The sequence below is a fragment of the Dipodomys spectabilis genome, unplaced genomic scaffold (genome assembly GCF_019054845.1).
Source record: "Dipodomys spectabilis isolate Male_0828 unplaced genomic scaffold, ASM1905484v1 ptg000061l, whole genome shotgun sequence".
Taxonomy (NCBI): Eukaryota; Metazoa; Chordata; class Mammalia; order Rodentia; family Heteromyidae; genus Dipodomys; species Dipodomys spectabilis.
Genome location: NW_024870738.1, coordinates 4,736,226 through 4,749,728, shown reverse-complemented (window position 1 = coordinate 4,749,728; position 13,503 = coordinate 4,736,226). Strand labels below are relative to the sequence as shown.

At 39.7% G+C, this 13,503-nt stretch overlaps 1 protein-coding gene across 2 annotated transcripts in view; it reads left to right on the top strand.

Annotated features, from left to right (window-relative positions):
- The first annotated feature begins 2,510 nt into the window (after positions 1–2,510).
- The window catches only part of Ap1s2 (adaptor related protein complex 1 subunit sigma 2), a 29,985-nt gene continuing 18,992 nt past the window's right edge, over positions 2,511–13,503 (top strand). The window contains exons 1-3 of one of the 2 annotated variants that reach the window (XM_042680433.1): positions 2,511–2,641; positions 4,931–5,109; positions 12,953–13,061. In XM_042680433.1, coding sequence (XP_042536367.1) covers positions 4,931–5,109; positions 12,953–13,061 — 288 coding nt within the window. In that variant the 5' untranslated portion in view covers positions 2,511–2,641. The remainder of the gene's footprint in view (positions 2,642–4,930; positions 5,110–12,952; positions 13,062–13,503) is intronic. The other variant, XM_042680431.1, reaches the window with a different exon arrangement.

The window sequence follows — 13,503 nt, the reverse complement described above, 5'->3', positions numbered from 1 at the left end:
TAAAATCCTGATTTCACCCTGAATCTGCATTTAGCTTAACTGACAGGAAAGAGCTTTAAGAAACAAGTGTATACTCTGGTTTTTAATTTTTTTAATCCTATTTTTGTATTATAATTTTTTGTTTTAACACCAAGAAAGCAGGATCATCCTAAAAACAGAAATAGAAGATTAAAAATATATCCCCTATTGACATGACAGATGGGAAAGATACTAGGTGAGAAGAAACATGGATATAACAAAGCCTACAATTTCCTAATTGTGGGAATCAAAGTCATGTCAGTTAATTACTAACAAAGACAGCAACTGTGGGTTTTTTTTGTCTTTCATAGGGAATTCACAATTAGCACTTAATACTAAGACTGGGGAATAAACCATCTATAATCTACTGAAAAAGACCATCTGCTTCTATAAATTTTGTCCTCATACACTTGCCAAAAGAGAACATATTAACAAAATAATGGGCCCTGCACTGTTAATTGCTAGGTTGTTTGCAGTTGTGCTGTTGGTATTAGAATTTAATAAGCCATTCCTTCTGCTAAATTAATAAGCAGCCAAGATTATGTAATAGCTGCTTTCAGCTGCTAATTATTTTTCCCATGATTCCTTCTCCTCTGTCTTTCCCCCTCCCCCCCCCCCATGTTTTTGGCTAAGACCACAGAGATGAGATTGCCAATATGTCATCAGCAAGTCCTGTCCTCATTTTCAGAGTCACAGACCAACATTAGGAGCACATACAATGAGTTTAAACTTGGAAGTGGCTATCTCAGGAAATTTGAGGACATACATTTTGAACAGAAAGAGAAAAGGATGCAGCATTTGGAATCAAAAAGCCAGACTTCATTGTATAATATTAGAGCAATCTTTGAACTAATGGTATGTGTTTCATGTAGTAAGGGAGAAATAGGACAATGCCATGCACCTTTGGAGCATATTTAGGCAGGAAATAGAGAGGAGTTGGGGCTGGGGTCCTAACAAACTACAGCAAGCCAACTTTGCTTTCTGTGGATGACTTCAATATTCCAGCATACGTTAATCATGCATGTTAGAAAACTTTGCAAGCAGCATAGTAGTAGTGAAAGGAAGAGATATTATACATACTTTATTTTGCCACGTAGGGCATCAAAAATGTCCTAAAGTTCCTATTGTATATCATCTTCGTTTTACAGATATTGTAACTCAATCAACGAACATAATCATCTCTGACAAAGGATTCCTTTAAATTGAGTAATCTTAGCTTCGTGAAGATGTTAGCATCTCTTTTATACTTAGTCATTTAAAAAAAATTCTGGCGACTATGTTTAGTAAGCTCTGCAAAAGAGGGCATGGCCCAAGAAAAGCAATTTTGTAGCTTCCTTTGTAAGAACGTAGGTGACTAGGGTAATGAATAGCATTTGACATGGGAAACCCATGGCTGTTCAAACAAGGTCACCTAATCCCGTGGGACTCCTCTCCTCTTATCTATAAAAGATGAGTTGAACTAAATGATTCTTCCGTTCTCTCATTCAAAAAAAAAAGAACATCTATTATATGTCCAGTACTGGCTCAGCATTACTACACTTAACCAATCTATCATTGTATAGTCTTACTAGCCAAGGGGGGAATTGGCTAAGGATGCAAAATGAAAGGAAAAAAAAATTCTGAGATATGCTAAATCAGGGTCAATGGGCACGTAGGTGACAGAGGGGTTCATTTTAGGGCGAGGCTTCATAGGTGAGACATTTGAAAGGACAAACCATGCAGATTGCATCGTTGGCAAGGCTAAACTGCAGCTCAGGCGGCTGGGGGGGGCTGAAGGTAGCGGGATCCCGAAGACGAAGTGCTGTCTGAGCTTTTCAGCCGAGAAGAGACAGTAATTCATCTAGCCCTGAGTACTGAGGATGAGCAAGGCAAGCCTAGGGAAAAAAGATTTTGGGTGAGAAGCGTCTGAGCTAGAGCTGCAGCAGTGCGTTAGGAAGGAGGGGCCTCCCTGTGAATGCCAGCATGAGCTCCACGGAAAAAGCTGACTTGTTTTCCCCAGAGTTGTAGCTCCTCTCCACCTACCGTCACCATCGACCCCTCCCACCTCCCCGCTCTACCCTCCTGGGGAACTGAGTGACACGCGAACTAGAATTTGGTTGGCTCTTTGCAGTGTGGACCTGTCCTACCCTGCCCTGCACGATCGGGTCAGCTAAGGGCGCCGCGGAACCCCTTCCAACTGTCAGAAAAGAGCCAGGGCAGCTGCCCTCAAGCGATCCGGAGACACCAGCAGGAATACGCAGGCGCGCTGGCTGAGGCAGAAGCAGCTTCCGGGTCACGTGTCCCGGTTTCCGGTGATCACCCCGCCTCATGTTGGCGACAGAACCAATGAGCATTCTCAGATTACGCAAGAGCCGTTATGCCCTCGGAGCTGTTGGCTACCGTAGTGCTGCTTCTCCAGAGTCGCCTAGCCCGCCCCTCCGCTCGCCGCAGCCCCGGCTCCTCCCTGGTCCAGCCTCCGGGGCGGGGTCTGTTGACTCGCCCTCCCCTCGCCACTTAAGCCGTCCCTCCGCGAAGTGGATCCCCTCCCCACGGCAACACGGCTTCGCTTCCACAGCACGGCGACCGGGGCTTCCCCTCAGCCGCCACCGGTCAAGCTCCGTCAGGTCCACGATCAACTGCCGCTGTAAGTCTCCAGGGACGCGCGGAGGTGCCGGACATGGGAAGTGCGGAGCGATGGTGGGGCGCGCCCCCCGTCGCCCCGCGCGCACCTCGAGGACCCCACCCCGAGCCCGCCCGGCCCGTCAGTGGGGCGCGGCGCCCCGCAACTCACTTCTATCCATGTCCGCGCCGCGCGCACCACTCCGCGTGGCGCTGGCTGCGGCTGGGGGCTGCTCGTGGGCTCCGCGGGAGTCCCGCGGCACCTGTGGTTCAGGCATCGCCTTAAGTTTTGCGGGGCGTTTTGGGGAGGGGCCGGCGAGCCGGGGCGGCGGCGGCCGAGGACTCTTGGCGCCCCCTGCGCGGCGGCGAATGCCATTGTCTGCTCCGCTCGCTCTCTGCCCATCACCTCCGGGGCTCGGTCAGTGATGGAGTGTGGCCCCGGCAGAGGCTGGGGGAACAGAGATAGCGGGATCCGAAGATGAAGATCGCTGGACCGGAGCCCACTCTTTTAAGTCTGAGCACATTGTTGTTTTTTTGTTGTTGTTGTTTGTTTGTTTTGTTTTCATACCAATCGCGGGGAATCGTGGTGCTCTGTAATTTGCGGCCAAATCAAAGCACGGGGTTTTGAACGAGAGGAAAGAAATACTTGGGTCTGAACCACCAGGTTTCGTCCCATGATAACACATCATTTATTTTCAAAGAGCAGATCTTGGATTGTTTTTTGTTTTTTTTTTTTCATTCTCGTCCTACAAAGTGCTAGGCTGGATACAGGACCCTGTTCCCCGAAGCCTCGAGCCCACTGATGACTAACCCTCATTCCTTCTGCTTACCAAAGTCCAGGAATCCGGGGTTCATTCTTTTCCAAGTTCTGCTAACGGGTTTGATTAAATGTCTAGTTGCTGCTTCACTTGCTGTCTGTCCCTTGCGGATGCTGCTATCTTCCGGACTTATGTGTCAAGCACTTTGGTATCACTGAATAATATCCGTGTATTTTTGTGCTACTCGTGCATGTTTAGTACATTAATAAGGTCATTTGAACTTTATGAAAGTTAAATTGCCGCCTCATAAATATCCAGTTATCTTCTGGATGGCTTTCTGGGTTATTGGGGGGAAAAAAGCGACAGTAATTTCATGCCGAAATTTCGAGCCCATTTTATTTTATGCATTGGTTTGTGTAAACTCACCCTCCCCGGTGCTCAAATTCAAGATGGTGTGGTGAATACAAACCATCAAGCTTCACTCTGACTTGTGCTGACATTGTTAAAGGAAGTTACAAGGTTAAAAGAAAAGAAAATGCCTATCTGCATTTTGCTTTTAAGTTATCTCTGTAGAAAGAATACTTCTATACATAGTTGAGATGACCAGGTTAATCACAAAATGCTTCCCTTGAAAGAAAAAATGTGTAGAATAATCAACAGACTTACAGATTCCAAATAAATCATCCATACCAATAAGCTTCTGTGTAAAATGCACTCCAACTTGTCATCCACTTCATCTGTAAGTGCTATTTTTACAGTTTTAAATATGTTTATTGTTTATCATAGTTCATATAATATGTCTGAATATATATATAGTAAATTCATTGTGACTTTTTAACATTTTTATTTTCTCAGATTAAGTAACTCAGATCTTTCTTGAGTAGGTATTTGTGTTGCAAATTTTATATATGACATACATCAAAAATCAAGCTTTTATTAAGAAACATGTACATTTATGACATGCTTATTGCTTAATATTTTATGTTATACCATTCAGGTTTGCTTGAAATATACTCAGGTTAATTGAAAAGAGAATTCTGAGTGATAACTAGTCAGTCTGCTAGTAATCCAGCCTGAAACTAGAACAACTTCAGGGTAAAAAATCATAGATCTTCCTGTTTCTTCCAAATACTCCTCAACCAATTGATGTCTGCAGTTCTTCTGATGCATATCTGGAGTGGAAAGTGTATGGAACTGGTAGAAAATAGTTTCTTAAATGACCACAGATACCTTGTTTCTTCAGAAATTTCACTCTAACTTACTACCTATTTCCTTTTTTTTTTTTTTTTTGTTTTTGTTTTGTCTTTAATTTCCACACATTCCCTTCCAATTGTATGTGGGCTGGAGTAGGGTGGAAAGGGAAGGAAAGGTTTGCATTTAGTAGGAAGACTTTAAAAGAATTTCCTGCTATTATAACTGGCATAGTGTTTTTAAAGGTTAGGAATACATCTCTGAGTTTCAAACGCCCTGCCCCCAAAGCTTCTCTGAGAAATAGTTAATCTTTGCTATTGATTCAAAGTATTGTGTGTAATCTAGATTTTTCTTTATCTTAACAGATGCAGTTTATGTTGCTTTTTAGTCGCCAGGGAAAGCTTCGACTGCAGAAATGGTATGTCCCACTGTCAGACAAAGAAAAGAAAAAGATCACAAGAGAACTTGTTCAAACCGTCTTAGCACGCAAACCGAAAATGTGCAGCTTCCTTGAATGGCGAGATCTGAAGATTGTTTACAAAAGGTATAATTTTTATTTATCGCATGGGTGAAATGGAATCAAATGTTAGGTCTTTTATAATGGGGAAATTTGCAGAGTGATGACATTTATAAATAATGATTAATAAATATTTAGATGAACTAGGCTTAAAGAAAGCTTTGTGTTTTCAAATAACTGCTCTTTTTGATTGTTTGCTCATGCTAAAATGATAACATCAAGGAAATCCATTTTAAATCTAATTACATAATTGAAGGCAAATGACTATGCTTAATCATCTTATAGAAAAAAATCAGTGAATTCATTTTATTGCAGGGGCAAATAGGGTCAGTATTTTAAATTATGTAAGTAATTCTTTGAATTCAGGCAAGCATAGTGTCTAATCCTTTCTCTCCACAAATCTGTGTACTAATATCTGGTATTTAACATGCCTTCTATTGACATTTAGAACCTTGAATATAAATATTTTAGGAACATAGACCATTTCAGTTATACAGATGCTTAAAAACTTTGTGTATATACAAGATGTTTATTAATTTGAAATACACTTGTTGCTGTGGTGGTGGTATGCTGAGATATGATAGATATTTTACCAAAGATAGAGTTTCTTAAAATTTTGATGTTGCAAAGGGTATCATAGGTTGGTCTTTTAACACTGAGTTTTAAGAAAAATTCTACACATTTTTATTTTATCGGTATCTGAAACTGTGACAACTTTAAGTTTCTCAAGATTGTTTCAAGCAAGTTAAATGAAAAATAATTTCTTCCTTGCAAGAAACTTTTTAGGGAACATTTATCTGTTTCTTCCTCATTTCAGTTTCCTTTTGAATAACTTAACTGTATTAAACAGCATTTCTGCATATAGACTTGGAAAAAATTATATTAAGTGAAGTAAGCCAGACCCAAAGAAACATAGGTCCCATGGTTTCCCTTATTTGCAATAACTAGTATATGTCTAGGATAATCTTAACCAGACAAGCAGAAAAGGTCAAAAGCTATGTCATATGACCATATAAGATGATGCTAAGCGAAACGAACCCCAAGATAGAGGTTTTTTTCTTTGTCACTGTTGTTTTTAATGTACTATGTGATTTTTTTGTTTCTTTTGTATGTTCTTCCCCCATGGTATAATCCCTGTTGTCACTCTATTTGATTCCAGTGCCCTGCATTTTGTGTGTTCGTTTTTCTAATTGGGGAGGGGAAGGGAAATAATAAAATGCTGAAACAAGGATACAGTTTGACTCATTGTAACAATGAGACATAGAAGACAACATGTTGAAAACAAACTTTACAACTTGGAGGTGGACGGAGGAATTGTAGAGGTGGGGAGGGAAGGGATAGTAGGGGAAAAACGAAGGAAGGGTAACAATGCTCAAAAGAAAATGTATTCATTACCTTACTCATGTAACTGTAATCCTTCTGTACAGTATCTTTACAATAAAAATATTTTTAAAAATTATCTTGTATGGAAAGTATGCAGAGAATTAGCAGTATGGAATGCAAGGTGGGGAGAAAAGTGGCTTTCTTTTTTCTTTTCTTATTGTACTTCAATATTTTGTACTTCAAGGGATTTTGGTGGAGGAGGTTGCAGAAGAAGCAAATGGAGATTTAAGGACATAGTTTCCCAATTACTGTGTAATTATCTTTATTATAGAATAATTTTAATCAGTTTTGTGATTCTGTGTCTAGCCTTTACTGTAATGTTTGCTTAGGAAAATCATAGTTTTGGAGAGCTGGGAGACATCTTAGAATAATCTTTGCCCAGGGTTAGAACCTTAATCAAAATTAGCAATAAATGGAACTGCTCTTGGGAAAACAGAGACATTCTGTCCCCCTGCTCAATTGGCCTCAACCATCTGCATAGGTTATAATTCCTGATTTTCAATTTATTTTTTTTTATTTTTATTTTTATTTTATTTTTTTGGTGCTGGTACTGGGTCTTGAGCTCAGGGCCAGGGGCACAGTCCCTGAGCTTTCTCACTCAAGGCTAGCTAGCATTCTGCCACTTGAGCCACAGCTCAACTTGGGGTTTTTTTGGTGGTCATTTGGAGATAAAGTCTCACAGACTTTTCCTGCCAGTGTTGGCTTTCACAATTCTTAGATCTCAGCCTCCTGACTAGCTAGGATTACAGGCATGAATCCCCAGCGCCCAGCTAATTTTCAGTATTTTAAGAAAGGAGAATTTGCGAATAGTGATGTGTCCAAGGTGACATGCTAATGATTGATACAGAGCTACAGCTCAAATCCCTAGTGTGGAAATAAAGGTTTAAAATAGGGGCATAAAAAGATTATATTTGCCTTTCTGAAAAGACTGCAGCAAGGTGGTGGTGAGGGAGCCACGGGACTAAGACTGGTCCCTGCAGGATCAGCAGGGGACTGCACAATACTGAGATTCTGAAACTAGAGGCTAGAAAAGAGCTGTTACCTAGGGAAGTTTGATAAGGCTTGGTCATCCCTAGAAGTGGGGAGATCAGCTAAGGAAGAGGAGGAGTGAGTTTATCCCCACATTTCAAATTTGGCCAAGAGCGGTGAGTAGTAAGTTAGAGCACCCAGCTAATTTGACCATAGGATGCCGGTGTAACTTCTGTTAAGAGATTCCTGGCTTTCTGATGGTATGTAGGTAGTATGGTCATTCAGGAGACAATTAGACATGAATGAATAAATCATCTTTTAGGTAGCAAGCAGAAGGGATTAAGAAGGGACCTACAGAGTAGAATGAAAACCAAAGGGTAAATATTATATGAGTAAAATCAGGGAAGTAAGAGTTTGGAAAGCAGGCACTAATGTCAGATGTCATGTAAGTTCAATGAAAGTGAAGGAAGACTATTACATTTTATGGTAGCATTTCATCAAGTGCACCTTGCTGGAACATTTTCAGTGGAATAGTAGAGACAGACCTCTTGTGTACTAGCGTGAAGCCTTAAGCGCTAGTGAAACAGCATGTGTCGCCTATTTTGGGGAACTTCACTGTGTGGAGGCCAGAAGAGGTAGTAACCACCCATAGACATGGATTGGGGACAGATTCAAAAATAGGTATGAGAGGCTTAAGTTTATTTCTAGACACTCAAAAGAGTCCCTGGTGTGGAGGAGGAAAATCCCAGGAAGAGCAGCCCACAAATGAGCTGTTAAAAGAAAAAAGGGAAAGAGCAAGTTGGTGCCATTGGGTCTCTCCCTGTCTAGAGTTATAAGGGAGCCAAGTGCCCAGAGCTCACACCTGTAATCCCTGATACTCAGGAGGCTGAGATCTGAGCACTGAGAAGCCAGCCTAGGCAGGAAAGTCAATGAGACTCTTACTGTATTAAACCACAGAAAAGCCAGAAGTGGAGCTGTGGCTCAAGTAGTGCAGTGTTATCCTTGAGTACAAAAGCTCAGGGACAGCACCCTTCAGTTCAGGACACACACACACACACACACACACACACGGAGCCAGGTGCTAGTGACTTATGCCTGTGATCCAAGCTACTCAAGAGGCTAACACACACACACACATACACACACACACACACACACACACACAGCCAGGTGCTAGTGACTTATGCCTGTGATCCAAGCTACTCAAGAGGCTGAGATCTGAGGATTGCAATTCAAAGATAGCCCTGTTAGACAAAGCCAAGGAACTCTTATCTCCAGTTAACCAGCAAAAAGCTGGAAGTGGAGGTGTAACTCAAGTGGTAGAGTGCCAGTCTTCAGAGACAAAGCCAAGCAAAAGCGTGAGACCCCGAGTTCGAGCCCCAGTACACACAGGGTAAGCCCATACACACAGGGGAGGATAAAGGTAAAGGTAAAACAAACCTGATGACACTTTTGTCAAAGCCCCTTTAAATAGATTTAAGAAATAAAAATCACATCTTTATTGTGATATTTCATATACAAAAGATGGAATGTTTCGTATTTTTCTATATATTTCATACTGAAAGCCTCATCTTTTTACCACCTAATGACATCTTGTTTTGTTAATATTAGCAGGTGATTTGTTTCTCTTGCTCCATCTGGAAGAAAAGACCATTAAAGCCAGAGAATTGCTGCTTAGCTCCTGAGAAATTCTGAACTGGTACTTTTGCTGTTTGTATCAGCAACTGTTTTATATGTCATCTTCGTCACAGCATCCAAAATGCTTCATCCTGAGTATTTAAGCAAATTTCCCCTTCAGAGAGGGAGAGGAAAGGGGACAAGGATAACACAGCTGGAAGCAGACTGAACATCTAAAGGTTTAAGTTCTGTCTGTGCCATTAGCTAGTTCCGTAACCTTGAACCTCAACTCTAAAATAAATACTCTTGAAGATCCCTTGAAGACAGAATAGTGCCTGCTTTTCTGATTCTCTTCAGCATTTTATGGAAGAATCCTTGAATTAAAGCCTTTTAATATAAAAATGCATACATCCTCAAGTTACTAGATTGAAATTTTCTTGGAGGGTATTTATTGATTTTCTTTACTAACAAAAGAATTTTTAATGACATACCAGTGGGTATTGAGAACATTTTAGCTCTGTTCATCTATGGTCAGCTGATATTTAGCTGACTGCAGAGAAGTCATGTGTTTTGAATGTAAGAATAGGCACTTTCAAATGTTCTCTGAGTGCCAGTAATTAGAGTAAGCCTTAATCCACTGTGCTAAAAATAACCAAACATACCTTTCTTCTTACTAGTCTATTATTAATTTTATTTCAGATTTAGACTTACAAATATGCACTAAAAGGAAAAAAATGAACTCATTATTTCATTTTTAAGAACCATTTCATCCTAAAAATACGGGGTACAATTCATGCTCTCTTGGTAATCTTTTACTAAATCAGTATGACTTTGTTTTAACTTCTTCAAAGCTCTTAAAGTATTGCTTTGAGTACATTTTGTTTGTGCCAAGCTCAATATTATTTTAATATATTTAGTAACAGTGGTTTTATATGTATAACTTGGGCTCTTGGGTCAAATTTATGTTCTGAGCAGGTTACTCAAGCCTGCAAATAATAATGGTATCCTTTATAGGGTTGTTTTGAAGATTAAAATGGTAAAGTATGTAAAACCTACAGCTAGCATTGAGTTCTTCTATTGAGAACTCAGTCAGTAGTACCACTTACTGTGCTTTTATTCTGTCTGAAAAAATGGTGTTCTTAGCATCCTGATTATTATCTGTTCACTTCAAAGGAAGAATTCTTCAATTTGATGGCTCTTTTTCCATTCTTGGCAAAAGTAAACATTGAGAGGGCTGAGAGTATAATGCAGTGATAGCATATGCTAGGCCCTGAGTTCAATCCCCACCACTGAAAATAAACCAACAGAAAATTAGATAGTATCGGGGGAAGTTTTACATTTCTAAGAATAATATTGGTTTTCTTGATGATTTTACATCCATGTTTTTAAGTTGTATCACTTAGGACCTTTGATTCTTAAGCACCATTTATTTTATTATTTTATTATTTTATTTTGTGGCCAGTACTGGGGATTGAACTCAGAGCCTCACATTTTCACTTGTCAAGGCTGGAACTCAACCACTTGAACTAAACCTCTTATTTCTGACTTTTTACTGCTGAATTGGAGATGACAGCTTCAGGGATTTGTCTTCCCTGGCTGACTTGGAACCTCAGTCCTCAGATCACAGTCTTCTGAGTAGCAAGGATAACAGGCCTGAGTCCCTGGCAGCTGGCTAAGTACTGTTTATTTGCAAGAAGCAATACTATGGATAAGAAGCAAGAATGGTATACACATTGGATTGTCCAACAGTAGCATTAGGGAAATCTTAAAAATAAATAATTTTGCTCAGAAATTAGTAAGTTTTGTAATACAGTTGTCTAGCATTCTGTTCATTTGAGCTAGTCGTGTCTGGTTTTCTTCGACCATTTTTATGTCACTTTTAGCTTTCTCAGGAAATCTTATGTATCATTTGCATCCATTTCTCCAAATTCTATTAAAGAGTCTAGCTTAGAGAGAATGAACAGTTGGAATATCCCATTGCATTTTAATCATATAAACAAAAATTGGGTAATGACTGGAAAGAGAGGAAGCACTTTGTTAAATTTGGAGGTGGTGCCATATTTTGTTTGCCACAATGTTTATTCCCTTAAAGATGATACATGAACTTGCTGGGTGCTAGTGCGTCATGTCTGTAATCTTACCTACACAGAAAGTTGAGGCCAGGCCAGAAAATCCATGAGATTCTTATCTCCAATTAACCACCAAAAGGCTAGAATTAGAACTATGGCTCAAGTGTAGAATGCCAGATTTGAGCAAAAAAAAAAAAAAAAGGTTAAAGGACAGTGCTTAGACCCTTGGTGCAGACCCCAAAACTCTCTCTCTCTCTCTCTCTCTCTCTCTCTCTCTCTCTCTCTCTCTCTCTCTCTCTCTCTCCTCTACCCTCTACCCCTCTCTCTCCTTTCCCCTCTTTCTCCCCCTCTCTCCCCCCTCACCCCCCTTCCCCCTCCCTCCCTCCCTCACACACACACATACAGATACATAAAAAAAGAAGATACATTTACATTTCTACTATGGAAGAGCCACAATTTTAAATAACTTACTGAATATTAAAGTAAGCTAAAATACCCAAAAAGATAATATATAGCACAAGAATTAGTATGGTAGAAAGTGGCCTGGATTTTAAGTGAAGGTAGGAGATTGTATTTTTCATCCTAGTAGTACTTTGGACTCATTGATTTAAAAAAAAAATCTGTTATCAAGGATTACTTGCTGTTGAAAGGAGCGAATAGAAAGCAGATGTAGTGGTACATATTCCTTGGGAAGCAGAGGCAGGAGGATCCCAACTTCATAGCCAGCCTGCGCTGCATAGTGAGACCATTTCCAAAACAAGGACTAGAGATGTAGCTCCATGGTAGAGTGATTTGCCTGGAATGCACAAGGCCCTGGGTTCCATCTTCAGCATTGGGAAAAAAATCACATCAAAGTGTTTTTGATAATATTTAAATTATTGTTGCTGTATAAATTTGAGGCTATCTTTATAGCAAAAGGCAGGAATTCATTGAATCCTTAAACTCAGGTTGGGTGTGGTTTTCTGTATATTATTTTACACTAATTTTATGAGTAGTACTTATCTATTGTGTTTAAGTGCTCCTTAGACCAACTCCTTCAGTCTCCTTCAAAAGGTTTGCTAAATCACAAGGTTGTTCATTAATGTTTGTTTTTGCTATTTTTTAGTCAAGCAAGACCCAGTCCCATGTATCAGAATCCTAATTTGAAGACAAAATGAATTCCCTAGCCTTATTCATCCTTCTGGTGTAATACATTTCAATAGTATAGAGCTTGGACATTTTAAGGACAGGTTTCAGTTTTTCTGAACTGATAATAACTTTATGTACTTTGTTTCTAACTTCTAAATTACTTGAATCTGTTCTTTAAGTTTATAATCCTAGAAATCTTAAAAAAAAAAAAAAAAAAAAAAAGCTATACTGTTAAAAAGTAAGGTGGTGGTTCCCCCTAGAGGTAAGATATTGTAACTGCAAGAGGGTACGGGCGAAGTAGCTAAGATTCTTAGCGTTTGTTCTCTTCTGTGATTTGATAATGGATGGGCTTGGTTTTTCTATGTGATATGATTAAGTAATTTTTCTTTCTTTTGGCCTGCCTATGCTTTTAAATTTTTCTCTTATGTGCTATTACTTTCGTAGTATCAGAGAACAACAAGTATGATAATAGCATGAAGCCTTAACTGTAGGCCATGAAAATGTATTTAAAATCTGTGATGATTGGGGAAACATGTGTTCCATATTTGTATTTTATTACATACAAGCTATTCAAATGATGTGCTATTGTAAAAGAAGAAATAAACCTGCTTATAGCATGAGGCCTTTCTAGCAGGACATGAAAATGTCTTTAGAAAGTGTGATGCTAGTGTAATATTTTTTTCCCCATTTGTGTTTTATTGTAGATATGCTAGTCTGTATTTCTGCTGTGCAATTGAGGATCAGGACAATGAACTAATTACCCTGGAAATAATCCATCGTTACGTGGAATTACTTGACAAGTACTTTGGGAGTGTGAGTAGTATTTTGTTGTTCATCTTTTTCCCCAGAAGTGTATCATTTAGTTGTCTTGAAGATTCTAAATATGGGGAAAAGACATGACGTCTGATCAGTTAACTTCCATGAGTGCTGGCCCTTCACACCTACATTTAATTATGATGTGAATGAATTCTAGTAAGATAGAGAAGAGTCTTACTGCACACATTAATTTTCTGAAACTTTGTATCAAATTCAGATTCGGTTAGCAGTTCAATCACATTATCAAGGAAATATGTTTTAAAACCTAAGTTATGAGTCAGAAATTATTAATTTAGGGCTGGGAAGGTGGCTCAGTGGTAGAACACTTGCCTTGCATGCATGAGTCCCTGGGTTTGATTCCTCAGCACCACATAAGCAGAAAAAAAAAGCCGGAAGTGGCGCTGTGGCTCAACTGGTAGAGTGCTAGCCTTGAGCTGAA